The following is a 25,321-nucleotide window of genomic DNA, read 5'->3' as shown; positions in this document are numbered from 1 at the left end:
TGGCTTTTAGTTGTAGATTGGAAAAGAACCCAACAAACCTTTTTTTTGTTCTCCTGAGTAATAACCTGGTTCATGTACATGAAATACTGTCTTTCAGTCTCCAGATCTGTCTGAAATGGAAGGTAATTATTTACTGCATTAGTTCTGTATAATGGGATGTATTTAATTAAAGCTGCACAGGCAGTGTCATGTTTATAGCCCAAATTTAACGGGATTTTCTCTGATTTCAGACAGGCCTGTGGTATCTGTTGAACACAGAATTAGTGGTGGGGTTTTTAGTCTGTGTTTGGATCCTCCCAGTATTAACCACAGCCTGTTAAATGTCCTGGAGCAGGTAGAGAAGACTGGCCAGAGAGCACTTTTCCAGAAACACCCATTCCTGGCTTTTAAATTAATGCATAATTTTCACGGTGTTTTGCTTCCCTGGTGCCATGTCTGGGCTACAGATTGCTGTGCTCAAGTGCCCTGGCATTCCAAGTGTGCAGGGGCGCTGTGGGCTCCTGGGGCAGGTCTCCAGCAGCTGCCCGTCCCCTTTGCTTCTGCTGCACAGTTGTTAAGGCTTTGTTTCATCTGCATCTCGCCTGCCACAGTCAGGAGTGGAGGACAGGGGCTTTCTTTAGGGGTGTCTGTGCAACTGGAAAGCGGGATGGCAGAGCTTTAAAAGCTAGTGGCTGATGAGTGTTTAAAGGCATTGGCAGTGTTCTGTGCTATAATAATCAGTAGACTTTCTTACTCAATAACTGAAAATAGCAGTCTTGCATACAACCTCGGATTCTAAGATTGCCGTGTGTTTATTTTTTCCAGTGCCACAAGGTTGCAGTAGTGAGGGAGGACAAACTCGAAGGTAAGCAGACCAGGAAAATCGTGTGGCTTTAACCTTTTTCTTTGAAAGAACTGCAAAATGAGCAACGCTCAGAACTTGCCATCTGCACGTAAATGCCCAGCCAGGCTCTTGGGGTCAGGTGTGTACTTTTTGTGCCAGCTGTTTCTCAGAATTTGGAGTATCTGAGCCAACAGCTTCAACCTTCAGGCTTGTGATTTGAGTCTGGTTTTTTTTTTTTAAATTCTGAACGTTTTGTCAGTGATTCCTTTCCACCTCCCTGCCACTGACAGCAGGGAGACAACAATACCCCGGTAGTGTCTCAGAACAATTGTGAGCCTTCAGGCCCCCAGGAATGCTGAAACTGGTAATTCTGGTTATTGGTTCAATGCAATTGCGGCCTTTGCCCTGAGTCCTGGGGGTGCTAAAACATTCTCATGGGACATTTACGTCACTTTTGTGAGTAAAAGGTGAAAAAAACCCCCATTGTAACATTGCTCCTGCACTGTCCATTGTCTCACCATCTTTCCAGCTCTAGTCCTGCTGATGAAATCTTACCCACAGCAATTGAAACACAACTTCAGGCTCTTCATCACTTTCAAATAACATCTTTGGCATTTAAGAACACACTGTGGCATTTGTGACCTTAAGGATCTGTGCTAATGACCTCACTTTGTTTGAAAGACTTGCGTTGTTTTCCTCTTGGAAATCTGAAGTGGATTTCTAGCTCAGGCTGTTTTCCTCGGGGCAGGAGATTGTCAGGCAGTGCAACTACTCTGTGTCGTGTTTGTTGAGTTATGTGTGCTGCGTAACACTCTGTTTTGCTGTGGAGGAAAGGCTTGCTTATGGTTTTTGTATTGGAAGGCAGGCCAAAGGTATGACTTATATTTGGAAGAGGCTGAGATTTGTGATGGGAGTAGGGCTGCATAGTCTAGGATTGGCCCCAAGAAATGATTGCTGTGTGTATTTTTACGGTGCCTAGAAGCTCAGCCTCAGACCAGGACTCTGTGGAAAGAACAATATAAGCAATGAACAAAGAATTCCTGAAAACCAGCCCTTGTCTCAAGGGGGTTGCAGTCTAAGTAGCATAAAAGAGATACAGTTTTGATTCCAGCAGACTGGTGGGGGTGACACTGTGGTGCTGGATACGGCGCCAGTGACAGAGAGCGGTTCCAGTGGGGCAGAGCAGTGACCAGCTGCTTTCTGCCTTAGCTCTAGGTACTCACACAGATATTCTGGATCCCAAACACTGGATGTTTTGAAGGTAAACACAGAGAGATCACTCATAATTCAGTTGTGCAAGAACCAGGAGTGTGTAGTGGAAAACGTGACAGGCTTGTGGAGTCTGCTACCTTGAATTCTTCATTAGTGAGCATTGGGGGAAGGTGCGGTTGGACCTTCTCACATTCAAGTTTTGCTGTCGAGTAGTCTGTCAGTCTCTGCATCCTGAAGGGTGTGCTAACAGAGGGCTGTTTTTCCTTCTTTTTTCCCAGCAATGAAGTCTAAGCTGTCCACAATTGCCAGTGTGCACGTGTACAGCATTCAGAAGGCCCTGCTCAAGGACAGCTCCCCCCTCTACAACACTGACTACGACATCGTCAAAACAAACCTGCAGCACTGCAGCAAGTGAGTCCTGTCTCCCTTTTCCTCTGAAGCACTTCCAGACTGGTGTTGCACTTCAGTGCTTACTGGACAGGCCTGGATTTTTAGAAAGCTAGGAAAAGATATCCTCAAAGTGCTGCCAGAGCAGTGCCCAAAGAGCACGTTGTGTGATGGTTTCGTAAACTGAGCTCACAGTTGGTTCACTTGGTCCTTACTCCAGCAGGGAGACTGTTCCAGTACCTTGCTTGTCTGATGGCTGGAAACATTTCTCTCTTTTGCAGGCCACACTTAATCATGACCATTTTAATCCAGTTCGCAGCCACACAGGAAGAGAAAATCGAAACAGGCTGATAAAACCATGAGTGATGTGTTCAGCAAAGCATTAACAGGAGTTTGCTTTCTGTTTTGTGAAACTGTGTTTTCATCTTCTGGGCTCATCCACCTCTCTGAAGATGTCTTGCAGGAGCTCCTTCTCCAGGAGCTGGGCTTTGATCCTTGTGGGTTCATTCCTGCTCAGAATACTCTGTGGTCTCTGAGACTTAGGAGAAGCACACAAAACAGCCCAGGCAGCACAAGTGTCCTTTGTGGTGGAACTGGAGCAGAACTGGGAGGGGCTGCAGTCTTCAGGAGTCACTGCCTCCCTCCTGAGCAGCGCCTGGCAGCTGGAGCTTTTCATTTGTGTGCTGTTCCCACCGTGACAGCTTTGGCTTGAAGTCATGGGGATGCACAGTGCCATGACCAATCTGGTTTAAAGGGGGATGCCTGAAGCTTGTGTCATAGGAGGAGTGTAGAATTTGAAAGGAAAAACGTAGTTGTATCCAAAGTGTTGACAAGAGAGTGGCAGAGAAAATAGAAGCTGTGTGTTTGGGGCACGAGTGTCACTGCCCTGGAAGGTGCTGGAAAATCCTGCCTCAGTGGAGCCACGTGCCCTGCATGTGGCTGCCGTTGCCTTCTTCCTCTCTGTCTGCTCTTAGGCACCCCAGCACGGTGATACTTGTGCCTTAGGGATACTTGTATCCTTTGGGATTTAAACATCCAGAAGGTCATCTAGATAATCCTGGTTCTGAAACAGCTCTCTGAAGCCTGTGTGTAAATTCAGCTTTGAAGCAGGATTTCCCAAGCAAACTAAGAAAAATTGCAGCTTCTTCGTTTGTGACCTGGCTGAAGTAAATACAAATTGATCACATTCCCTCTCTCTTGTCAGCTGCATGGATTTGCCTTTGACACTTGGGAAAAGATTCCTGTAGGACCTCCAAAAGCCAGAAGTTTAATTATGTGATGCTTGTAGCAAACAGAACCTCCCTGTCAGTCCAGATATTTCACAGCTCTGGGACAAGGATCTTTGTTCTCTTGGGTGTTTCTATGGGACCTGCTTTGCTGTGAGGACAGGGGGGATGGTAGGATGTACTAATTAATAGCAGTTATCAGGGTGTAATGCCTGTTGCCATTGCCAGCTTTCCAAACAGAAGCAGCTCCTTGTTTGCAGAGCATAGGCCAAGTATTGCCTGTTTTTTCAGTGATTATTTAGTGAATTTTGGGTCAAGCCCATAAAGCTATAGTCACACAGCAGCATCAAGGCAAGCTGACTTGGAATGTGGGAAGTTTAGCTGAGCTCTGCTGCATGGTCAGTGTAACTATTGACAATATTTGTGACTTGGAGGGTTGGTGGTGTTTGGAGTAGGAGCACAAGCTGCCCTGAGAGCTGCACTAACCATGTTAAAAACAGATTGAAAGTATAAGGGAGAGTGGGATTATTTTTCTTCAATGTCTGTTTTCCTTCCTTTAAAGGTTTGAATGTCAAGAGGTTGCTGCTGCAGCCTGGGAATGCTGTGGAGATGGTGTTGTTTTGCTAATACAGATCCTGATGGGAGTAGAAGTGGACTGTGCACGTGAGCAGCTAATGCTGAGGCACAGAAATGAACTGGCAGAAGGAGGCTGCTTTATTTCTTAGGCAAATAAAAATATGCTGTGTAATTCAGTGGGCTGGGAGGCGTGAGTCTGGGCTCTTTTGTGGCATTTCTGTGGGAAATCTGGAAAGCGTCGCCTGTGATTTGCACAGTGGGGAGCAGAGTTCAGCTATTTTTGGGAAGTGCTATTCCTGACTGTCAGTGAATTGTGCTGTAACTGCAAGCACGTCATTTAGTTCTTATATCTCCATATCCCCAAACAATCACGTTTCAGACCATTATAAGCTGAGCTGCCTTCAGTCTCAGCGATTACATGGAAGTGACTTTGTATAGTTAAATCAGAGTGTTACGGATATCTTCTGAGCCATTTCAGTTGTTCAGTTTCAGCTGGGATTTCTTTACCTGGCCAAGTGTGGCTACTTTTTGCAGCAGCTGTGGGCTTTGTCAGCATCGGAAAGCTGTAAATGTTTTAGACCCTCGCACACCCATACAACTTCTGCCACAGGCTTTGGAGAGCATATCGCGTTAGGACTAAAATGCAGCCTGCTCCCTGTCCAGCCTGGGTGTGGAGAAGGCCCTTTTCCCCCCAGGAAAGCTGCACGGCTCGTTTAACATGCAAATGCCGTGGCTCTTGCTGACAGGTTCAGCTGATCTTTTCATCAGAGGTCTCTTGCTCTGTGCCAGCCTTTCTTTCTTGTCCCATGCACAGATTAAATTGCTCCTTTTTCCATAACAGGAGAACGCAGGCCCGGAGCAGCAGCGGCGCTGCAGGAGGGGGGAAGGCGAGGTGAACATGGCCGAGTTGAAAGGCTAATGGGATTTTTCACTCCGTCACGCAGGTTCAGTGCCATCCGCTGTGCCGCCGCCGTGCCCAGGACGCCGCCTGACGCTCCCCGAGCACCGGCGTCCGCACAGAGTCCCCAGAGGCAAAGGGACCCCGATGCTGCCAGCGCGGTCAACGGCCACGGGCCCCCGGCTGCCAAGCCGCCCCCGCAGCAGCACAAAGGGATCATGGGGATGTTTGCGGCCAAAGCAGCGGCCAGACCCCAGGACGCACATAAGGAGGCCAAAACAGAGGCCAAGGAGGCCCCAGGTGTAAGTTACCTCAGAGCCCCTGGGTTCATGGCGTTAGTGATCCGCTCTCACAGCACCTCAGTGACCTCAGCCAGCCCTGCGCTGCTCCTCGTGCTAAACCCGCGTCCCGCTGGGAATGCTCAGTGATGCCTTGAAAGTGTTTGACTGTGTGCAGTCACTGGGGCAGAAACGCCTCATGCCACGCTCCTGATCTCTCCACAAACGTGTATTTGCCATAACTTTGACATTCCCCAGTCAGCAGGATCTCCGGCGAGCGTAAGCCAGCATAGCTGCCTCATGGAGACAATTGTTGCGTTGTCCCCAGCTATGCCAGTATACACACCAGCTGAGGATCTTGCTCTCTCCATTGTGCTTAAAAGGATTTGTTTTGAGCAATAAGTGAAACTTGAGAAGCCCAGGTCTTAAAAGTATCAAGGTGTTTAAACTCGGTTTGTTAGGGAAGTTTCAGAGCTTGACCTGTGCAAGACTAAATTGTTTATCTTCTGGACTGCTGTTTTTCCAGGATAGGATTATGTTTTCATTTTAATTAGTATAATTGTTTTTAAAGCAATGTGCCCAGAAAAACGGGTGTTAAAATGGTAACAGTCCCTGTGGATGGTTTGGCCTTTTTATAACAGCTGAGTACGTTTCAGTTCCTTTTTCTGATTTTTATAGGGAGTTTAGAACTGGTGAAGTGTGCACATTTTGGGAACTTTAGTGTCTGTTTGCCTTTTATTTGCATGAAAATAAGTTGGATTAGGAGGCTGCACTTCCTTAGGTGGTGTGGGCGTGGGTGTGTGGGGGGGGTGTGTGATTTCTCACTTTGGTGGCTGCATTGGTGCAATAGAGCAGTGATATTTCTCTGCTAACAGCCTACGTGCCAGAGGAGCTGGATAAAGCCTTCCTGGTTTGGCCAATCCCTGTTCTTTCCTCTGTCAGCCGCTGTGAATTGAGGCACTGATGGTTTGCAAAAGGAACAGTTCTCTCCTGGGAGCTGACCCAAGTCCCAAGCGCTTATTTCAGTAACAGTCAGGCATCAGATGGGAGTGTGCCCCAAGCCAGATCTGAAGGCCTGGCCAAAGAGTCCTTAGTAACTTACTCTGGCCCCTTTGATGCACGTAGTGTCTAGTGAGTATCTTCAGATTCTCCAAAAACAGCTGCTAAAATCTAAGGCAGTGGGAACAAATGATATCTATTATTTTGCTTGTCCAGAAGCAGTGCTGTGCATCTTGGGGACTGGGAACAATTCCTGTGGTTATTCCTCTCTTTGCTTCCAGGTGTCTGCAGCAAGCAGCAAACCACCAACAAAGAACAACATCATGAACAACTTCTTTGGAAAAGCTGCTATGAGTAAGTGCTTTTCTGTTTTCAGAGGCCATCATGGTCAGGAAACAGCCTGTTGTAGTTGAAAAAAAAACCAAACCAGAAAGCCCTCAAACCTGAGGGTTATTTGAAGTCTCTTTTTTTTTTTTTAAATTATATTTTATTTAAGCTGGGTAGGAATTAAAAAATATTCAGTGGAATCAAGTGTTTCGTAGTGGAGGCATGATGGGAGGCATACAGAAAGGAGCAGAGCTCTTCCTCCCCATCCCCACACTACCAAACTCACTGGATTTGTTTTATATCCCTTCTTTCCTAATAGTTTTCCATACTGTTTTTCTGCTCTTTTGCACTCGAAGGGGTTAATGTTTTTGCACACAGCTCTTAAGGCAAAAATTAAGAGTTTTCAGTGGAATTTTTCAGACAAAAAGCTTGCTGGAGGGAGATCAATTAAAATGACATATTTGAACAGACTAACTCAGGAAGGATTTTTAGTGCAGAAGAAATCTGATTTAAAGTGAGTTCTCCTGGCTGGAAGATCAGCTATTGGTGATGTTTGCCAAAACCTGTTTTGCAGGGCAAGTTAATGGTGCTTGCTTTTCATCACACAGCACTGGGGAGCCCATCATTACCTTTAGGGTTAATTTCTTTCCTGAAAACTGAAGGACTAATAACTGGAGAATAAAAGTGAGGGGTGGCCTTTCTGTTTGAGCAGAGGTTTGGACTAGGTGGCCTCTTCAAGTCCCTTCTGAATTATCCAAGTCTAAAGAAAATATGCTGAAGCTTTTAAGTAGATATTGGAAAAGGACTGTGGGACCTTCTTCAAAGATTTCCTCATAACAGTGAGTACAAGAGGCTTCAAAGAGGAATTTTGGGAGAGAGTAAACAGCAAAGTTCACTTTCTAACAGACATCTCTCAGAGTTTGCAGGGGACAGTTCCAGCACAGAACACACAAGGCACAGCCCTGCTGGGACTCTTCGCATCCCTGTTTTGGTGAGACTGAGGGAGCTGAGGACACTCTCAGCCTAAGGACAGTCACTACAATTAACTGCAGTAAATTCTGAAGGTCTGAGAAGAGCCCTAGACCAAAGTTCATGTGCTGAAAACCCAAACTGGCATGGTAAAGGTGACCCAGTGGTGATGGGGAAGGCTTTGTGGATGCATTTCCATCATTCCCAAAGGGGTTCTCTTCTCTGCCGAGTCCTGTCAGGGAGCACATCAAGGAAACTTGTGAGGTGGCTGCGGAGAAGGAGCAAACTGAGCAGAACTGGAAATGATTATGTGTATGGAAGAGAGGGTGGGATTCCAGGAGTAAGATTTATTCCCTACATGCACGTCTCTCCTGGCTTCAAAGGTTCCACCATTGCCAGAAAGTCCTGAGTTAACAGCAGTGGGGTCCTTGGGCTTTCTGCTGTTGATTATAAATAGGAGAGCTGTCGTTCCAGTGGTGTTTGCGCTTTCCCAAGGAAGCAGCCAGCCTGGTTTTCCAGCACTCCCAGAAAGGCATTGGCACAACATCGTGGCCCTCCCAGTCCTCTTCCACAAAGTTTAACTGCTGCAGTACACGTGGCTTGACATCAGGAACAGCAGAACCATGGAAAATCACCTAGAAATTTAAGCATACCCTTCTTTTTCCCATGTCTGATACAGCTTGGCCAATCTAGATCCCTAATGCAGTCCAGATCCCTAAATCCACGATGGGTAGTGTTGTCTGTATTCTTGGTGCACAGAGCTGGCCAGCTGCTTTGTAAGTCGTCATTCAAACCGAATGCCTGGTGTTTGTTCTTTTTGAATGGTGTATTTGCAGATAAACTCAAAGTCAGCTCGGTGCCTGAGCAGCCAAAGGAGGAGAAGGAAGTGGTGAAGCCTTCAGTTGCTGTAGCAGAACCAGAGTCATCTCCTAATACTGTAGCAGAGAAACCTGGGAAGAAAACAGAGTCTGCTAGAATTCAACAAAAGGACAAGAAGAGGTGGGTCGTGCCTTTCAGGGTCCCTGTGAACCTGCTTGTGGACGGCCTGCATGGAGCTGGCTGGTCATTCAATGCTGGCTCACCTCCTGTTTCCATCTACTCAATTGTGTTAAACCTGACTAAAATTATCTCAGGAGTTTTTCCTGGTGTTTCTTTTCCCTTTACTGCTGTAGGTGCCTCAGGGCCATTGGTGCCATTGCATGTGGGAAGGGACACGGCCCAGGTTGTCTTCAGTGGGAAGGGATGGCTTTCCATGAGACAACCTCCCACTGTGAGCAGCCGTAGGAGAGACCCTGCAGGCAGCGTGGGGGGGGCTGGCAGGAGCACCTGTCCTGCAGGGAAGGTGGGATATTCCCAGGCCTGTATGTACACAGCTTGCAGCACAAAGTTGTGCTTGTTGATCTCCGTAGCTCATGTACGGCTGCTTTCAATGCCACTGGTTTACTTTGGGCTGAGGCTGCAAGTTAATTTTAAATTCAGCCCTTTGTGTTTAATCCAACCCAAACTGACAGAGACAAAGAATCACTACAGTCTGATGGCTCTCTGGTGGCCTATGAGTAATTAATTGGTGGTCTCAATCCATTTCTAACTGAATAGGTAAGCACACCACCCAGCCCACCATCACAGTTAGACTAACTGCTCGTCTTATTGATAGTCTTGTCCAAGAAGCCAAGGGCCTGGAGGTGTTGGCAGCATGGAGTTGGGAAGGCCACTTGGGCTGTCCCAGCTCTTTGAGGATACGTGGGCCTTTAGCCTCCAGGCTTGTTCGTCTGACACGTCTCGCCAACATTAAAAAGAAAGAAGCTATTTTATTTTTCCAGTAGTCTTTAAAAATGGCTCCAGGATTCTGAGACACTACCTCATAGTCAGTCAGTGGCAAGCAGTCTGTCAAAAGAGCTTCTGAGTGATGCTTTTGGGGACACTGGGAGCCTGAGCTAAAGAGACAAGATCAGAAATACACTCTTGCCAGGCTGCTGTGGCCAGGCGAGGTGAGGTACTGGGCTGAACTGCAGAGGGGCTAAAGAAATCCTCCTTGTTTTGGAGAGCTGGATGTGGGTAAGGATGAGAGGCCTGGAAATGCTCGTGTGCCTGTGCCTGGTTGTGCAGTGAGTGTACAGTTCGGAGCACGAGATGCTCATGTTTTCAAGAGGCATTTGATTTCCTTGCATCAGGAATGTGCTCATCCAAACACACATGATGCTTTCATGCACACATGAGAGATAATGGGTGTTCATTCCTTTTTTTCCCTTTTACTTTTTGTGGCAGTAAAATGAAGAGAACAGATAGGTCGGATGACGAGGAAGAAGGAGATCCCGAAAATGTGAAGAAAAAGAGGAAGCGAATCAAACAACTTCAGTCTGACAGCAGTGATGAAGAAGGTAAAAAGATCTGTAAACAATCAGGCATTTAGGTCAGGGGTCTGATTTCGAAAACATTACTCTCCAAATCTGTTGGTCAATGATTGAGGGAATAGTTTAAAGGACTAAAGACCGTGGAAATGGCTGTAGCTTGAGCTCTCTGTTTATGTTTGTGCTGCAAGCACTTGGGCATAGAGTTGAGATGTCTCAGCGATTCAGTCTTTGTTTTAGCTTAGCTCAGACCTGGCTGTCTCCTCACCAAGTGTGCTGCCAGTGCCACTGACGTGTGGGAAGGATGTTCCCAAATCTCTTGTGAAAGATAGCGCGCCTTCCAGAACCGTAGGGCTGGTCAGAACCAGTTTGTGTGGGGAGGAAACACTTACCAGTGACCTCCCTCTCCTCACGGGGTCATTTTTAGTATCTTTATTCTGTCTGTTTATAGAAAGGGTTTGGAAGACAGTGTTGGAAGCGAGACTTCCAAAAAGAAGAGAGAGAATAGGGAAGCTGGAGGCGAAGCGGTTGAGCCATATCCGCTGCGACTCTGCGTCTCCTCGGTGGCTGTGACAGGAGTGGGGTGTGCAGAACACTGCAAGATTTGGGCTTATAATGAGGAACAGCAGGGCTGGATTCCAAAGAATTTGGATAATTGAGGTGACAAATGCCGTTCAATATAGATAACTGGAAAATAAGTTGGAATTGAGCTTGGGAGTATTTTCTAAATGGAACAGTCATCCAACACGCTGCTCAGGAAAAGAACGTGGGGATCATTACGGACAAGTAATTGAAACCACCAGTTTGGTGTAGAGCTCCAGTAAAAGAAGGTGAAACAGCAAATGGGGTGTACTGGTGAGGAGGTGGAGTCCCTCAGGAGAGCTGATTTCTCATTTAGTGTGGCTGGCACGTGGGCAACAACCAGGACATCAGGAAAATCTGCAGTGCCAGGGGAGAGGTGGCCGCTGTTGGTATCTTTGCAGTATTAGGCCTGTTTTCATAGTTTCCCTTCTGCCCACATAATTTCAAGTGATCTTTGTCATCAAGTATGTATCACTTCTTAGACTTCCTCAGGATGATAAATCTCTCAGGAAGCTGTTCTTCGTGATCAGCCTTAATTCCGTCACATTCCTGTGTGAAGCTCCTTCTTTGGCTATAATATATATCTATATAGAGATGCTCACATTCTTTGGTATTTATTTCTTCAAATGTTTGTCTTTCCATTTCCTCATCACTCCCCTACTGACAAGCCGAGTTGTTTAGCTCTGAGGAGGGAATTTTGAAATCAGCCCATCCTTGCTGGGCTGGAATCTCTCAGCTTATCCACATCCTGTGAGTCAGGTCTGGCAGGAGTTTGGAATATTAGAACTCTCTGGTCTCCTATGGGATACCTGCGTGACCTTAGCATGTGTTGACCAGTTAGTGCTTTTGAATGGGATGCCTCTGGTTTCATTTATTCCATTGTATTTTCTCTAGTGACCAGGGATAGAACCTGAGGGAACAGCTGGACCTGTGTCAGGACAGGTTTAGGTTGGATATTAGGGAAAAGTTCTTCCCCCAGAGGATGGTCAGGGACTGGAGAGGATTTTTGTCACTGCCATTGCTGCTCTGTCATCAGAACCCTCTTTGTTCTTTATTTCTTTGTGTTGTGCATTAGAATTTTAAATTTATGCAAATTACAGCATATGAAATTTGGATATCACTCAGTTTGCCCTTTCAAAAGGGAAAATGAGAATGGAGAGAACTCATCCCTTTGGTCCTGCTACTTGCCCTCCTAAATCCAACCAGATGAAAGAAGATAGATTTGAATTGTTTGGAATATTTCTAATGAGTCCAAACTGGTAATATTATATTCCGTATTCAAGTAGAAGACTGTGAGTTGGATGAAACAAATAATTAAAAAAAATAATAATATATACAGCAGCTGGACTTCAAGAGCATTTATCCTTGGAAAGGTGCAAACAGGTTTCTCCAGAGAGCAGGGGCAACTTGAATCAACAGCATCAGTGAGCAAAATGGGGCCTGGAGTGACAGGCACACTTAGCAAGGTTTTGTGGGTGCAAAACTCATGCATGGCTGATGTGAAGCACTGTATGGACACTTCTGTGTCAGGCAGGTCTTCTGCCTAGTTCTATATTAGTCTGCTCTTGATGTACTAAAAGTAGCCCAAATAAGCTCTCCTTACACCAGCATCAGCACATTGTACCACGCTGAAAATACAGAGAGGGCATAAGGCACAATCCTCTCCATTTAAATGATTTTTCATTAAGAAGTGATATTGGTATGAGGGTTCCTTAGTCACTGCGGGTTGTTTTGCTTCCAGTGCCAGAATAAACTCCACAAATGCACCCACAGAGGACAGGAGGTTTGGCAGCTTCAGCTGTACCAACACAGGCAGCGTTTTGTGGTGTTGACAAGTGTTTTACAGCCACTTTGGAGGGTGATTTCAGTGGCACTGTGACCTACAAACTCCGTGGGTTTTGGAGAGCCACAGCAGAAGCACTAAAGCTTCTCACAGTTTTTCCAGGCAGGGTCAGAGCAAACCAAACAAAGCCAGGATTTACATCTTTGGTCCATCCAGTTGCCCAGCTTGTATCCATTTCATGCAGCTGTTGCTGTTGAGCAAACTGTGGGCAGCAGCTAGTGGTTGACTCAGGAGTTATCACATGTCAGAGGGCTGTGTTGGCTAGAAGAGGACAATAAAGTAATAAAGAGCTTGATAGTAGTCCTAAACACTCTGATGTGGGGAGAAGGTGCCTTCTGCCTGCCAAGAGCGGGGGAAATTGTTTGAAGGACGTTAAAAATGCCCAAATTTCCCCCAAGGAATCTAGTGGAGCTGGCACGCTGACAATGCCTTCAGCAGCCTCTGCTTGAGCATGGCAGAGGCTTTTCACCAGGCTGGTTTTCAACCCTCCTAGCCTGTCCTCTCCTAAAGATATTTCAAAAGTCTGAGGCCAGGCTGGGCAGTGGTGATGCAGGTTTGGTGCCGGGCAGGCCAGTGTGTGGAGGCCTCCACTGCTGCGAGGCTGGGATAAATACGGGGAGTTCTGCCCCCCCTCAGCCCCTCGCCACCCAGCGCTTCCACCTCGGAGCAGAGCCTTCGTTCGGCCCTGTCCTCGCAGCGCTGCCAGCCCGGCCCTCTGGAGCAGGGTGAAACCCGAGTCACGTTACCCCGCTCTGTTTGCATTCCCGTGCCTCGCTTACTGCAGTAGTTGGGAGGCCGAGTCCTTGCTGAGGAATGTAATTTATTATTGGGCCTTGGCAGCCGAGCACCGTTTCAACTCGAGCCCTTCGTAACCTCCGAAGGTCAGCTGGCCGCGTGCCTGGCAGAGCCGTAGCTGCTCACACTGACCTAATCCCTCGGGACAGCTCCAGATCCCGACTCGGTGCTCGGGCGGGATGAGTGAGGGCGGTACTGCAGCCAGCAGGGCTGCGAGCAGGAGCCAGGCAGGCACTCACCGTCCGCTCCAGCCACATCCTGGTTGGGATGAAGCAATAGGTCACAGGAGGAGTTTGTTCCCCCACTTGCCAGCTCTCCCCCGCATCTGAGGGCTTGCGTGGCAGCGTTTCTCCCTTGGATCTCATGGAGCTCTGTCGCCCTGCCAGCCCCACGAGAGGGTGACCCTGCCTTGCTTGTTGGTCTGAAGCCCTGCTTGTCTCACTTTGACGTTGCTGGTGGAGGCTCCAGAGCTTGCTTTGCTCCATAAAAATGTGTGAAGGTGTCCTGGACTGGTTCGATCAGTCTTGGCATTTAATGGAGCCCGGTATCCCTGTCCTTGAACCCAGAGGAGAGCAAGGAGATGAAACAATGAGAGAATCAGCTTCATTTTTCGCAGTGGTTTGGTTTGTTGGGGGTTTTTGTTTGTTTGTTTGTTTGTTTTCAAATAAAAGCTTGATATGTCCCTTAACAATCTTTTAGGATGTGTGGCAGTATACTGCACTTGATTCTTGGGTTAAGCTAATAGCATGGATTGTTTGGGATGTGTAGCACCACCAGTGAGGCAGCAACTGTTTCACCACACCCCGCCTCTTTTAATTTCTAAACAAATGACAGTTGTTCTTTTTAACAAGTAAGTGAAATGTATAGCTGAAACATGCCAGTTCCTGTGCATGTTTTTAAAGTTTCCCTTGGTGGAACTGATTTTTTTGGCTTACCAAAAATCCCCAGCGCACTTCTCCCATCCTATCCCACTCTCCTTCCTTTGGGAACTGCAGCGTGTAGCATTAGACCCACGTGCTATCAAGGTGTTCCTCTTCTTAGCAGATGTCCCGCCATCTCCCGCACCCGAGGAAGAGAGAGCTCCATCTCCACCACCTGCACCTGCTCTGAAAACTGAACTGGAGCCTGCATCCACGGAGGTGAGAGCAGATTAGAGTGATAACTGCCAGAAATTAACTCCTGGTTTCTCACAATGCTGCAATGTCCTCCAGGGCTCAGCTGGAGGGAGGAAGAGGAAGCGGAAGCGTGTGCTGAAATCCAAGATGTTTATTGATGAAGAGGAAGGCTGCATGGGTAAGACTGGCTGTGCCCTACACTCACTGGAGCTCACTTTATGGACCATTTTAACAGGCCAGCCTCTCCCAGGCTTAGAAAGAGGTTCAAAAAATCACTTTGTCATCCCACTTGGAACTCCTGCTCCCAGATTGAGGTAACTGCCGCTCTGGTGAAGGCCTGGGTAGGGAGTCAGAGCTGTACCTGAAGCCTTCCCCTTTTTTGATTATTCACATCTTTTCCTTCAGTTCTTTTCCCTTTCCTCCTGCCAGCATGAGTACCACCTTCATTTACTCGCCTCTGCAAAGCTGCAAGCTTTTAATGATGGTACAGAAGGAGGTTTAGGGTTTGGGATAAATTCTGGCTGAGATAACTTCGTTGGTTTTTTTTTCCTTTGAGGATAAATCCTGAGCTGTGCAGAAGAACTTGATTATATGTTAAAGAAACTTTCGGTATCCCAGATAAACAGGGAATAAGTTGGGGCTTAAATACTTCATAGGGTTTCTGTTTCTGATAAGGGTGACTTTGCTTTCTGAAGGGAAGAGAGTCCCTATGGAAGCCCTGAGAGCCAGAGGCTTTGAATTCCAGCCTGACTGGACTCTGCTTCCTCCTGTGACCTGGAGAAAGCTGTGTAACACCACTGTATTTGTTTCCTCCATGTCCTGACATTGAAGTTGAGCTGCAAACGTTCAGAGTATGTTCATTTGGGTTTTGTTGGATTTTGGGGGTATTTTTAGAGCCTTTAAATAGTGAAGAGCGTGGAATGTGTTCTTTGTAAAGCTGTTGTCAGCTCGATTGTATGGGATGCTTTCCTTCCCCAGCTGGAGGGGCTGAGGGGATGTCAGTGGAGCCCAGCCAGTGCTGGGGAGGGTGTGGTGCTGTTCTGCAGGTCTGTTGTGGTGCTGAGCATGGAGAGACTCGGGCGCTCCTGGCCCAGCTGCGGAGCTGCCTGGCCTGGACTCAGCCTGTGTCTGTTGGCACCTGTCTGCAGAGCTGCATCTTCTGCTTCCCATTAACTTGGTGTGTCTCCTTTAAAGAAACACAAAGCTGTAGCACTCAGCAGCTGGCTGCACTGGGGACTGAGATCCCGAGTACTGGATTCGTGTCCGAGAATTGGACTTGCACAAAGTTATCGACACCTTTGGCCCATTCCGTTACGGGGTGTTGTGCTCTCCCATCCCAGACAGAACTATTAAAACACTTGGAAGGAAAAGGGAACAAAGTAGCATTAGATGGGGAGTTGAGTTGCATAAACTCTGCGTCCAGAGCACAGGAATGACTCTTGCGGGTTCAGCGTCCAGCAAATAGTGCTCTTCTCCCTCTGTTCAGCCTCTCTAGCGAGACCAGGGCTGGGAATATTGCCTTGCTTTCTCTGCTTTTCACCCCCACAGGGTTTCATAGTCCCTTGGAAGATCCAGACTCGTGGTTTTACAGTTCATATCTGTTTTATGAAAAGGGATTGCAAGCCCCTGCTGTCCCTTTGGGAGACACATCCTGTGGGATGGAGAGAGGGATGGAGCTGGGATACTGAGGAACTGGGTAGGGAGGAGATGCTGCTTTCTCTGCTAAGAACCCTCCAGCCTGTTGTGCAGAACTTGCTGTCTGGTTATTGTCCAGTTCCTCTCCTCCCTTCCATTCCCCACCTTTTCCATGCACAGGCCTAATAATTCAAAGGCTAAATAACTTACAAATCTCCCAGGCTAATGTAAATTTTAGTTATTCTTTGAAATATAGGGGTTTTTTCCCCTCTCTGTGCTGTCTTTTTTTTGTTTCCAACCAAGGCTAGGTTTTAAGAGATGTTAAATCCTAACATTAGAATGAGGCTGTACTTTATCTTTCTCCACAATTTTAAGTGATGGTTTTCACAATAGCTGCAATAGCAAGGAATTGGTGTCAAAAAGCGGAAGTAATTTAGGGATTAGCCCTGGGGGAAATTGAGCAATTAAAGTGTTTGTGGAGTGAAGCACAAGACACATTCCTAGGCATCAACAGGCATCCATGGATTGAGTGCCTGCTCTTAGTCTCTAGTAAAGGGGAATTACTGAGGTTTAAGCTTGTGTGATTCTACCTTGCACTTCCTAAAGCTTGAAAGGACATGCATGGGCTTGGAGGTGGGAATATCGACGTGCATTGGAGGAAAATCTGTGTTACAGCATTTCAGAGCTCCCATCGTTTGAGCCACTGGGATTTAGGGAGTCTGGCTGTGAGCAGGGCATCAGTAACTGTGTCTGTGTACCCAGAGCTGGTGCAAATACAGAATTGTAAAGTTCAGCTGAGATTGCAGCCAAAGGCAGTTGATCTAAGCTGTGTTACTGCAATTGGAGGGGATTAACTGCACGCTTCAGGAGTTCCCAGTGATTCCTGACAGGGCTAACAACAGGGTAAGGTTTTTAAGCTCACCCAGTGGTCTGTGGAAGCTGCTCCCTGAAAAGCCTGTTGCCTCTGAAGGGAGATTGCTGGGTTTGCAGTCCCTGTTTGAGGTTCTGCTAGTGCTGCCCAGGAGGATTTCATAGCATTCCTCTTCCCGGTCTCTGGTTACGTAGGAAACCTTATTTAATTTGATGCATTAATACAAGTGAAAGCCAGTTTCCCAGAAGAAGGGAAGTTAAGACATCTGTTTAAAAGAATACAGTTGCTAAAGAAAAATGGCTTACTAGAAGAATCCCAGAGCACTGCTGGGAAAGCTGATATAACAACATTTACTGGGATCTGACGGTGGCTTTCATCAGCAGAGCTGACTCCAGTTTAATTTCCGTGAGCGTTGTTTTATATCCCTGGGCTTTCCATCGCCGGACGCTGACAGCAGTGAGCTGGCAATCCCCTTCAGGCACAGTCCCTGATTGCAGACACAGCTTTGGGTTGGTTCTTTATAAAGGATTTCTTTATATTTGCCCTTTTTGGCCACCTCTGTGGAAAGAAGCTGCCCCAAAGGTTTTGTGCTCCTTGAGATGGGTGACGTCGGCTTGGCTCTTCCCTGGCTGTCCAGTGTGCTGGTGAGAGCAGCACGGGGCTGTCTCTAGGTTGTCTTGCCTGGATTTCTGGACAGTCTGATTGCTTTGGCCCCTGTAGGAATCGGACCAAGTCAGAATGATGGGGTGTAGCCATAAAGTAGATGTTCCATTGTCTAATGCTAAACTACCGATTCTGATCTTCAGATTCATCACTTGCTGATGGCTGCTTGTCAGCCTCTGCCATATGAATTAGAATCTCAGGATCACTGAGGTTGGAACAGCTCTCTAAGGTCATTGGCTCTAGCTGTTCCCCCAGCACTGCCAAGGCCACCACTGACCCCTGTCCCCAAGTGCCACATCCACACAGCTTTAAATCCCTCCAGGGATGGGGACTCCACCACTGCTGCTGGCAGCTGTGCCAGGGCTGGACAGCCCTTCTGAGGAAGGAATTCTCCCTGATAGCCAACCTGAACCTCCCCCAGCACAACTTGAGGCCATTTCCTACTGCTTAACCTTGAGCAATGGACTTAACTCCTGTGTCTGACATATGCTCCTTGAACCTAAAATGTTCCTTTCCAGGAGTGCACTGGGAAGGCTGCGGTGGGGAGATCTTTGGTATAAAGATGGCTTAACCATCATCATCCTCTGTTCCCTTCCCTCTCCTTTCCACCAGTGACTGAGAAGGTTTACGAGAGTGAATCCTGCACGGACAGCGAGGATGAATTCCCCAAGCCCAAGGCACCAGCTCCACACAAACAGCCTGCGCTGCCCACAAAGAGAGAACCAAAGGAAGAAAGGAAGAGCCTGAAGAAAGGGGCAGCTCCTGCCAACAGAGCCAACAAACAGGTCTCCATCATGGGCTTTTTCCAGAAGAAATGAACTGGGTCTTTCTCTTGGTCCTCTTGGCAGCTTGGGAGTGTTGCTCCCTTTTTTTGTGTGGCTCTCTGCAAGCTGCTGCTGCTTGTGGAGGCCACCATGCCACCCCTGGTTACACAAGGTGTCCTGCTTACTGTGTAAGGAAGCCCTTTGGGCTAGATTTTGTATCAGAGAGAAGTTCTTATTTGTTACTGCCATAATTTCAGTCATCTTCACTAAGCAGTGTGGGAACTGCCAGCTAGAAGCAACATCTAGAGGAGCTCCTGAAAGGCTGTTAAATCTGTTCACATGAAATTGTAGTTTTTTAATCACCTCTTTGGTGCTAAGTTAGGAGAGGAGCTGTGGCGTTTCCTTCTGCTCTTTGTACACCCTCAGCTCTCCAGGTTGATCCAAACGTTCACGTTGGGTAGAAGCCGTAACGTAGCAGGTCTTCAGGCACAGACACAAATACTGAACATCTGCTGCAGCTTTAACTGAATGAAATGTACTTCATTTTCCCCCTAAGACCGGTAAATAGTTTTTGCTCTGCCTTTCATAATCTTTTTTTGGACAAAGCAGTGCATATAAAATTCTCTTACTCTTTTCTTCCTTGAACGTATCCTCTGTAACTTGCTCAGATGCCTAATTATAGTCTGGGACACTGTTGGTGTTCTGTCTTCACAAAAACATCCTTGAGGCTTCCCACCCAATTGGCTCCAGAGGAATTGGGGGAAGGCTTTGCTGTTCTTGGGAAAGCACTGGATCTTTGACCTTGGAGGCCAATGAGTCAGAGGGAAAGGGTGATGAGAGGGCACTGCTGATAGCACCAGGCAGGTACCAGGGGAACAGTCGTGTGCTGCATTGCGGGGTTGGTAGGTTTGGGGTTGCCTGAAGGGTTTTTTTACAGGTGTAAACCAGACAAGAGAGGAGGTTCTCCTTGGACATATCGTCATGTGCCTGCTGAAGGAAGTGTGTCACAGTACAAGGTCCTGGGGAACCTGTTAGGGGAGAGGAATAAAGCACAGCAGTCCTGTTAACCAGAAAGGAGCTCTTGGTCTGGGCCTCCTGCTCGGCTGGTGCTGAGGCTGATAGAGAGATGTAAAAGATTTTCCAGAGGGGCTGATGCCGAGCGCTTCTGCGGCTTGGGCTGGAGAGTGCTCCCACACAGGGGCTGGTGTCACCAGTGGATGACTGAGAGGAGCTGCTGCACACCAGCAGCATCACTGGGTGTGTGCCTGTGCTGTGGCCTGGGAAGAGAATGAACAACCTTGTTCTGGTTAAATGAAGAAAATTTAACTGTTGAGAGAAAAACCCACCCTGCTGTAGTGGTTCTGTTGCTCTTGGTAGAGTTGAGGGGGTATTTTTAAAGGTAACGATAAGTAACAAATCCCATTAAACACAGATTTTTTTTTTCGTTTGCCCTTATTCATTAAATAATGTGTCAAATCCCAGTTTCCAAGGGTTGTTGTGATATTTGACTGCATGGAAGTCAAAGACATTTCCCTGGTGAAGTGGGTAAAGATTTCTTCCATCAAAACCAGTGCTGGAAGCTTTCAACTGAGTGTTTTAGGGCATCTGAAACCTCAAAATACCAGGATTTGTATTGAATTTGGACCCCTGGAGTGTCATTCCTGTGGCAGAGGGACAGGACGGGGTGTCCTGGTACTCGTGCTCCTCACCTCTGCCGTGGTCTCGCTGGAGCTCCCGGCTCCACCCCGACTCCTGTAACCAGATCGACGTCATACGGCACTTCCTCAGGAAAATGACTTAATGTCTGCAGGAGCAGGACCCGGGAGAACTTCAGACTTCCAAAAATCATGATCTCATACTCCCCACTCCTGCACTCCATGGGCTGCCAGCCCCAGGGGGGCTTCAGATCCCTGGATGCCCCTTGGCCAAGGCTGGAGTGTCCCTAGGCGCTGCCTGGGAGCAAGGAATTGGGGCTGGATAGAGGGAGAAGGCTCCCTTGTGGGTGGGGGTCGCTCGTTTGGCACCCAGAGGCTGGAGGGTGGCAAAATGTCTGGGAGCCAGGCTGTAGCTCTTGGAATGCGGAGCACATCTCCCACCTTGGGACACACTGGTGGGGCTCAGGGTCCAAAGCCTGCTCCTGGAGATGCAGAAGTCTTTGTACCTGTTCATGTGTCATTTTTAGCTGGAGATCCAAATCCCAGGGGGATCTCCTTTCCTCCTCCCCCTGTATCTCCCTTCCCACCACATTTACACCCTTGCAAGAGCCTCAGAAGAGGCAGTGGGAGAAGATATTGGTTATTTAATGAAGTGCGGTTTATGGTGTTTCTCTCCTCCCTGACAGCCTCATTTCAGGCAGAGGAGTCTTCATCCTTGTTTTCCAGGTGCACTGAGAACGAGTTGCACTGTCAGACGCTCCGGGCTAAAACTGTTGCTGCACGGGGCTCTGGTTGGACAAGGTGCTTCTGAACCAGCAGGCCCTGGGGAGGGGCTGGAAGTGCTGCTCCGAGGTATGCAAAAGCCCCATCCCTTGTTCGGGAGACAGCGGAGCTGATTTATGACCCTCCTTCCCACGGGGCAGGGCCTGCTCGGAAAAAGCCCTCCCGCTCTTCCCGCTCGGGCATCGGGCAGTTGGGAGACAGCAACCGAGGGAGCCGGGCAAGCGCTGCCGGTGCTGACGGAGGAGAGCTGGGCTGGGCAGGAGGGTGTCCCGGCAGCCTGCTGGGAATTGTTTTGCTCTCCCAACAGGCGGTGCCAGCTCTGCCGCAGACACCGGAGCGGAGAACAGCAGGGCCTTATAAGGAAGCGGAACGCGGCTCGGCCATTCCGAGGGACAGCGGGGCCCGCCGGGGCCCTGCCTCAGCGCCGGGCACCGCGGAGCCACGGAGTCCGGTACGGGGGGAAAGGCCTCCAAGGCCATCGAGTCCACGCCGGGCAGTCCCTGACAATATCCAGTCACCCTTTCCATGGGGAAATTCCTGCTGCTGCCCAACCTGAGCCTCCCCTGGCCCAGCCTGAGGCCTTGTCCTGTCCCTGTTCCCTGGGAGCAGAGCCCGACCCCCTCCCCCCGGCTGCCCCCTCCTGTCAGGGACTTGTGCAGAGCCACAAGGTCCCCCCTGAGCCTCCTTTGCTCCAGGCTGAGCCCCTTTCCCAGCTCCCTCAGCCGCTCCTGGGGCTCCAGCCCCTTCCCAGCTCCCAGGTGGAGCCAAGGGATGAACATGAAGGCACAGCCGCTGCCAGCCCAGGGAGCATCACCGGGACCTCAGCCTGGGCAGGGAGGAGAAGGGAGCGAAGCTGCAAAACTGAGGGTGGAAAAGCATCCGTGAGATTTTGGAGATGGCTTTTCCACATCCTTCCCCTCACAGTGGGTACTCCATCCCACTCCTGCGGTGGGATCCATGTGCAGTAGCCAAGCATCCCATCCCATACACTCATGAGGGCACCAGGGCCGTGATGCTGGGGATGATAAGCCATCCTGCCTGAGTGCTGAGCATCCCCCTCAGGAGCTGAGCATCTGACCTTGGGGCCAGGCATCCCCCTGGGTGTGGACCTCCTTGCCTTGGGCTAATCATCCCGCCTTGATGCTGAGCATCCTCTCTTGGGACTGAGCATCCCCTGGCACGGAGCCCTGCAATCCCTCATCTCCTTGTGGCCATGTCCCCGGCTCGTGGTGTCCCTTGCTGTCCCTGCCCCCAGGAGCATCCCCAGAGCCGCAGCTCCCGAGCCACCCGGCACGTCCCAGCGTTGTTTACTCCTCCCGTCCCGCCGCGTCGCTTCACCCCAACGCTTCCTGGGCTGGTGTCTGAAAATAGATATTTTTAACCTTTTAAAAATAGAAAGTCTCGCAGAACAGCAGCTCCTGTTTTTCCATTCCCTGCTCATTTCATTTCAGGGAGACGGAACCCGAGCTGGGCCGCGCCGGGGCTGGCGGGAAGGTGGCCCCGTAAACAGGCTCCTGCAAAAGGGGCACTGGGGAGAGCACACGTGTGCCTTGAGAGCGAAAAGAAAGGGAAGAAAGACAAGGAAAGAAAAAAAGCAACTAGAAAGGCCTGCCACTTTTCGCACGGAGCCTTATTTGGTGTTTTCATGAAAAGTTATATCTTCACGCTGTAAAAAATGCCACTTATTACTCATGCTTTACTAGGTAAGTGTATTTTGCTTGGCAACAAGTGCTCTGGGGTTTTTTTCTCACTTCACTACTCCCGTACAAACTATTTCGAAGGTTTCATTAGTTTCTCCATCAGAGCTGGCGCTGCTGCCGCTGTCTGAGGGCCGGGCTGTTAAACCGAGACACAGCCGCTGTTTGTTCGGGACGTTTTCGGCCCGACCCGCGGGGCTGTAAAACCCCAGCGCGGGTGTCCTGCGGCGGGGCCCACAGGGGCCCTTTCAGCCCCGTTCCTGCCCGCCGCTGTGGCTGCCGCGGGGACACGGCTGTCACCGGTGTCACCCTGGCCCTGGCACTGCCTGTGCGTGGGCACCGCTTGTCCCACGGTCACTCCGTGGTGTGTGGGCGTCACTGTGGACATCTCCCTGTCCCGTGTCACAGAGCAGGGGTGCCACCCCATCCCCTGGTTGTTACAGGTGCGTGGATATCACCCCATCCCCATGAAGTGTATCAATGTCACCCTTTCTTCATGACCACTCTGGAAAGGTGGATGTCACCCTCTCCCTGTTGTCACTGCAGACACACGGGGATGTCACTCTGTCCCTATACACGTGGATGTCACCAATCCCCGTGGCACTGCGTCTGCGTGGACCTCAGCCATCCTGTGGTCCATGCCACGAGTGACTGTCACCATCACTATGCAGAGCCACCACCTCATCCTTCCTCGGGGTCACAGCACACCCAGGGACATCACCCTGTCCCCACAGTCACAACATGCCCGTGGGTGTCACCGTGTCCCAAGGTCCCTGCAGACACACGGAATCCCCCCTTCACCACCCCTCGTGCCCCGGCGTGGGGACGGTGAGCGATGGCACAGCCCTGCCGCCCGCCCGTGCCCGTCCTGCCGGCCACCACCGCCCCAGGGCCGCCTGGCCGCGCTTCCCAGCTGCTCTAAAAGCCAGCTTTGTGTTTTACAGCCAGGCCCTCGCTTGGCACACGATTTTAATTAGAGTCTGGTTACACGGCTCGGCAGATGTGGAATGTATTTCTTAGCCCAGGTGGAATAAATCTATTGCCATAAAAACCAACCCCCCTGTTATTAAATTCTCCCTTCTAAATAGCCCAGTATTGAGATGCACGGCCCCCCCCGGCCCCCCCGCCCACTCCCCCTCAATGCAAACCCTTTTCTAAGTGCTTAATGAGCTTTAATTTTATTATATTCCCTGGCTGTATGGAACCGGCTTCTGGTCCTGGCGCAGGTTCCCGGCTACCGGCCCCTCTGCGAGGGGGTGCAGGGGACTGGTCAGCCCCATGGCCGGGGTGTTTTGGGGGTGGCCACTGGGGTGTCAACCTGCCTGCAACAGAAGGGGGTGCTCGAGCCCGGGGGCGCGGCAGAGCTCAGCTCAGGGACCACGAGGGAGCATCGCGTCGTTCCCCAGGGACAGGGAGTGCCTGGGGACTGCTCCCCGCAGCTGGGAGCCCCGTGGCTCCTGGGGGAGTACAGGGACCGGCTGTGAGGGCCCAGTCACCCCAGGGCCATCCCTGCCCGTCGCGGGTCCCTTGAGGCGCACGGGATGTCCCCGGGGATCCGCAGAGGGTCTGGCTCAGTGCCACGGCCCGAGGTGACAGGGATTGTCCCGCTGGACTGTCACCGTAGTTCCAGCGGCGACACAGCGGCCCCGCCCTCGCTGGGAACGGGGCTACACGGGGGCTCACAGCCGCCGGGGACGCTGGAGCTGGGGCACTGCACCCCCTTCCCCAGGGAATTGCATCTCCTCCCCCTCCCCGCCGTGCTGTGGGTGCCCAGGCGCTGTTTGCAGAACTTTGGGGAGTTGTTTCCGTGGCTGTGGGGGTTGCACCCAGGGTGTGGATGTACATCACGACCACGGCACCACACGCTCCTGTCGTGCTAAATCTGGGGTCTTGAAGGCTTTTGACCTGTTTGTTCAAGATATTCCGCCTGCCTCTCCTCCCCCTTCTCCTCCTCCCCTGCGGCTGCTCCAGGGACCAGGTTAGTCTCTGGCTGTAGAGCCAGGGGATGTGACATCCTCCTCCAGGCCCCACCCCATCTCCTGCCAGGAACTGGATGAAGGGGGGGCACCCCACGGAAGGGGCATCTCCTCACCCACACTCCCCTCCATCAGTCTGAGCAATGCCATGGCCAGTGGTTGGCAACTTCAAAACTCACTACAGGGAAAAAAAACCACCCAGGGAGCAGCATCTGCTTCCCAAGATCCCATCTCTCCCAGCAGGGACCACAGGCTGGAAAGGGGAGCAGACTCTGCCCTGCTGGCATCAAAGCGAGGACTGGAGCCTAGGTCAAAGCCCTGGAGAGCTTTGTGACCCATCACAACGCTCAGCTGAGCCTCTCAAAAAGCTCCAGGATGTCTAAAAACTGAAACAGACAGGAGAGGGGGAGAAAGAGGAGGACATGGGAGAGGAGCGTGCACAAAATCCATCCCAAAGGGTCACCGGGATGTCATTTCCCACAAGTCCTCCACGGACATCCCCCACTGCTCATCCCTAACCACGATGTTTGAAGAAGAAAATCCCAGGGATTTTTGCTTGCAAGAGATTCCTCCTCCCTCCCCATACCTTGGGGAAAGGGAATAAAACTGCAGGCCCTGCGAGGAGCGGAGCCTGAGCCCTCCCCACCAATTCCCAGCTGGGAGATTTGGCTGTGGGCTCCCCCAGGACTCTTCCCCCAGCTGGCCTCTCCTCTGGCCCGCTGGGTGGGAATTCACAGCCTCTTCTGTGCCAAGGAGCTGCGGATGACGTTATCCCTCCTCCCCAGACCAGGTGTGGGGAGCACGGCTGCTCCCTGGGGGTGCAGAACTCCAGCAGAACGAGGGACCATCCCCACCATGAGCAGGGACCCTCAGGCTTGGGGAGAGCACCACCCAAAGTT

The 25,321-nt window shown here is 50.1% G+C and overlaps 1 protein-coding gene and 1 long non-coding RNA gene across 3 annotated transcripts in view; both read left to right on the top strand.

Moving 5' to 3' along the window:
- POLD3 (DNA polymerase delta 3, accessory subunit) overlaps positions 1-19,792 on the top strand; it is a 22,059-nt gene extending 2,267 nt beyond the window's left edge. Inside the window, exons 4-12 of one of the 2 annotated variants that reach the window (XM_042038028.1) lie at positions 805-844; positions 2,314-2,446; positions 5,169-5,424; positions 6,681-6,753; positions 8,532-8,694; positions 9,961-10,073; positions 14,305-14,402; positions 14,475-14,556; positions 18,160-19,792. In XM_042038028.1, the coding sequence (XP_041893962.1) occupies positions 805-844; positions 2,314-2,446; positions 5,169-5,424; positions 6,681-6,753; positions 8,532-8,694; positions 9,961-10,073; positions 14,305-14,402; positions 14,475-14,556; positions 18,160-18,365 (1,164 nt within the window). In that variant the 3' untranslated portion in view covers positions 18,366-19,792. The remainder of the gene's footprint in view (positions 1-804; positions 845-2,313; positions 2,447-5,168; positions 5,425-6,680; positions 6,754-8,531; positions 8,695-9,960; positions 10,074-14,304; positions 14,403-14,474; positions 14,557-18,159) is intronic. The other variant, XM_042038029.1, reaches the window with a different exon arrangement.
- A 1,032-nt stretch (positions 19,793-20,824) lies between these two features.
- On the top strand, positions 20,825-23,501 carry LOC121669289. The gene is made up of 2 exons (XR_006017694.1): positions 20,825-21,200; positions 22,201-23,501. It is a non-coding gene; the product is annotated as an uncharacterized LOC121669289 (long non-coding RNA).
- Positions 23,502-25,321: the final 1,820 nt, after the last annotated feature.

This window comes from Corvus kubaryi, unplaced genomic scaffold, assembly GCF_017639235.1.
Source record: "Corvus kubaryi isolate FWS band 111438036 unplaced genomic scaffold, C.kubaryi_AGA036_p1.0 37391, whole genome shotgun sequence".
Lineage (NCBI taxonomy): Eukaryota > Metazoa > Chordata > Aves > Passeriformes > Corvidae > Corvus > Corvus kubaryi.
Note: the sequence above shows the minus strand (reverse complement) of the source record. Positions and strands in the feature narration are given on the sequence as shown.